At 53.6% G+C, this 2,402-nt stretch overlaps 1 protein-coding gene across 1 annotated transcript; it reads left to right on the top strand.

The window, feature by feature from the left end:
* Positions 1–254: 254 nt before the first annotated feature.
* J7T54_004014 (uncharacterized protein) lies at positions 255–1,160 on the top strand (the record flags this gene model as incomplete). The annotated part of the gene is made up of 1 exon (XM_051506530.1): positions 255–1,160. The coding sequence occupies one exon, from the start codon at positions 255–257 to the stop codon at positions 1,158–1,160; it is 906 nt and encodes a 301-aa protein (XP_051362098.1).
* Positions 1,161–2,402: the final 1,242 nt, after the last annotated feature.

The raw sequence follows: 2,402 nt of genomic DNA, 5'->3' as shown, positions 1-2,402 counted from the left end.
GGTTACCTCTGACTGACAATACTGCAGATATTGAGCTTTCAAGTCGCCAGCACACTGTTCCGGCACCCATATAGCTACACAAAGAGCCAATCAACCGCGAATGTTGCATGACACTGCAATTGCAACGACGAACTTGATCGAACTTGACGTGACCTCACCACGCCCCGACAGCTACCCACCGAATCGAACCGAATTCAGAGACTTCCCGCCGACTTGACCCGCGCGCATTCCGCGTCCAGACCCTATCTGGCCGCATGGCGTCCTCAGAAGTGGACCAAAAATTCCTGGGCAAGCTCGCCAAAGACGTCGAGAATGACAACCCATATCTGTCCAAGTTCCTCTTCAAGATTCTCGGTCTGTCATTGAGCCTAGCGGAGCAACTTGTGGCGGCGAGGAAAGAAAGGCGACAAGCCGAGGTCACACCTGTCGCGCGTCGACGCATCTTACACATACTATGGCTGTCCAGGGAGGGTCTGATTCTTCTTCTGCAGTGGGTGATACCGATGGTAGGGAGCTACGTCGAGTTGAAGGTGCTTGCCTACAAGTTAAGGGCCAGCTTCCATCACATCTTCGTGCTCTTTCACAACAGTCCGGCTGTATCAAACGTGGCGAATCTCACGCCTGAGATTGTCGCTGCGTCGACGCCACCACCAACGGGACCAGGTGTCGAAGAAGACACAAATCTACCCTCGAGATCGTCGTCTATACAGCCTACCCATGCTTTGGAGGGGGGTCTCGTGGGACCGCCGCCGGGCTTCGAAGTGGACGTTGCCTCCTTGCCGCCATCCAAGCTGTTTATGCCGAGGGACTTCCTTCCCGAGACCCACCAGTACTTTCGTGAGGCGATGGACATGGCCGACTCGCTACTGTGGGGTTCCCATTCTCTTCGGCTGTCCGTGAGGACCGAATATGCTGCTTTCTTGTATGAATGCGTGCATGACGTTGATGGCAGCCGCAAGCTCGCTAAAGCGAGTATCGCCGAAGCCTATGAGGCCGAGGAAGGCATGACTGACGACATGTTTCGAGATACGTGTGAGCTGGTGACGGTGTTGGGGAAAATGATGAAGCGCGGGTTGGGTTCTCAGGGACAACTCGGAAAAGCACTTGCCACGACAAGCCCGTCTATGCTATTGTCTACGGGGGTCGGTATCGCGCCGTAGTATCCCGCGGACGCGGGGTCTAGCACTGTTTGCTTCACGCCAGACAGTATGTCGGTGGTGAGCACATTGTAAGCATTGTCATGACGTTGTATATTCTGTGTATTGGCATAGCCTTCATTGTGCTAGGTTTCTATATCAATACTGTCCACTTCTTCTGTCGCTCGGTCCCAGTGTCCTCCAACATGATCTGATCTTCTCCCCAAACCCTCGGGTTCACCCTGTTGGTAAATTGCTATAGCCGCCTTAGGTTCCAAGCTCCTCGGAGCGTTCATCGCACACTGATGATACCCATTGGGCAACCCGTGTCCTGGCTCCATTGTGTTTTGGCGCAGCCCCTGCCCCTGCCTCCGCCTCCGCGCTCTCACATTTGTCTCGAATGATGCTCAATGGCACCATACGACCTGTGCAATTGTAGAAATTGGCCTGCATCTCGAGCCACTTGCTATGCTTGTGCTTGCTGTGGGCTGAAGCTAGAATGTCGCAGTCCTCCTGACTTAGATACTCGTCGGCGGCTGGCGCAATCAGCCGTGGGTAGAGTGAGGGATGGATGTGGTCCTGGAGGTACTCTGCGTCAGATGATCTGATCGCATCGTGCCTGTATGTCAGGTTTCCCCGTGCCAGGTCGCCATGGCACTTGGAGGAGATGCGACAATCAGCAGCCTTTGATTCCTGGGCCGTGTCTTCGGCGTTATCCTTAGCCTTTGCGTGCTTTGTGACAATCTTCGTTTGTTTCTTCGACAGCGCTCGTGTGCTTGCATCTTCGGGTAGTTCCGTTTTTGTGTCTCTTCTGCTACCCTCAGGGTTGCGGCCTTTGATCAGGTTCCATCGTTTCTGGCATTCTCCTTTTTTTTTTGGAAAAACACGGGAGATCTCCACCCAGGTTGGGCCTCGATCATCAGTCTTCATTCCCCTGAGCTGAGCATCTTCAGAGAACGTCCAGCCCAAGCCATCGCTCTTATCCGAGGTTTCTTCCCCTGCGTCTCTGCTCTTGGGTGTCATGTTATCAGCTGTCTGTCGGTCAGTCAGCCAATGTACGAAGGTCAGAAGAGGAGAGTACTCGCGGTTTTTATACTTCTGGTAGTCCACATCCACGGATCCGGCCTTGAAATCACATGAACCTGAGTGTGCCACACCGATAGATGCTGGAGTACGCTTCTTTTCACAGATAGAACCACTTGTGTCCACTCTGTTGATGTGTCCCAGGGTGAATGGTTCTGCATGAGAACTTGTAGGAGTCGGTCG

The sequence above is a fragment of the Emericellopsis cladophorae genome (genome assembly GCF_022114955.1).
Source record: "Emericellopsis cladophorae strain MUM 19.33 chromosome Unknown NODE_23_length_310842_cov_116_589050, whole genome shotgun sequence".
Taxonomy (NCBI): domain Eukaryota; kingdom Fungi; phylum Ascomycota; class Sordariomycetes; order Hypocreales; family Bionectriaceae; genus Emericellopsis; species Emericellopsis cladophorae.
The sequence above is the reverse complement of the archived record's forward strand: the minus strand, read 5'-3'. Positions and strand labels throughout refer to the sequence as shown.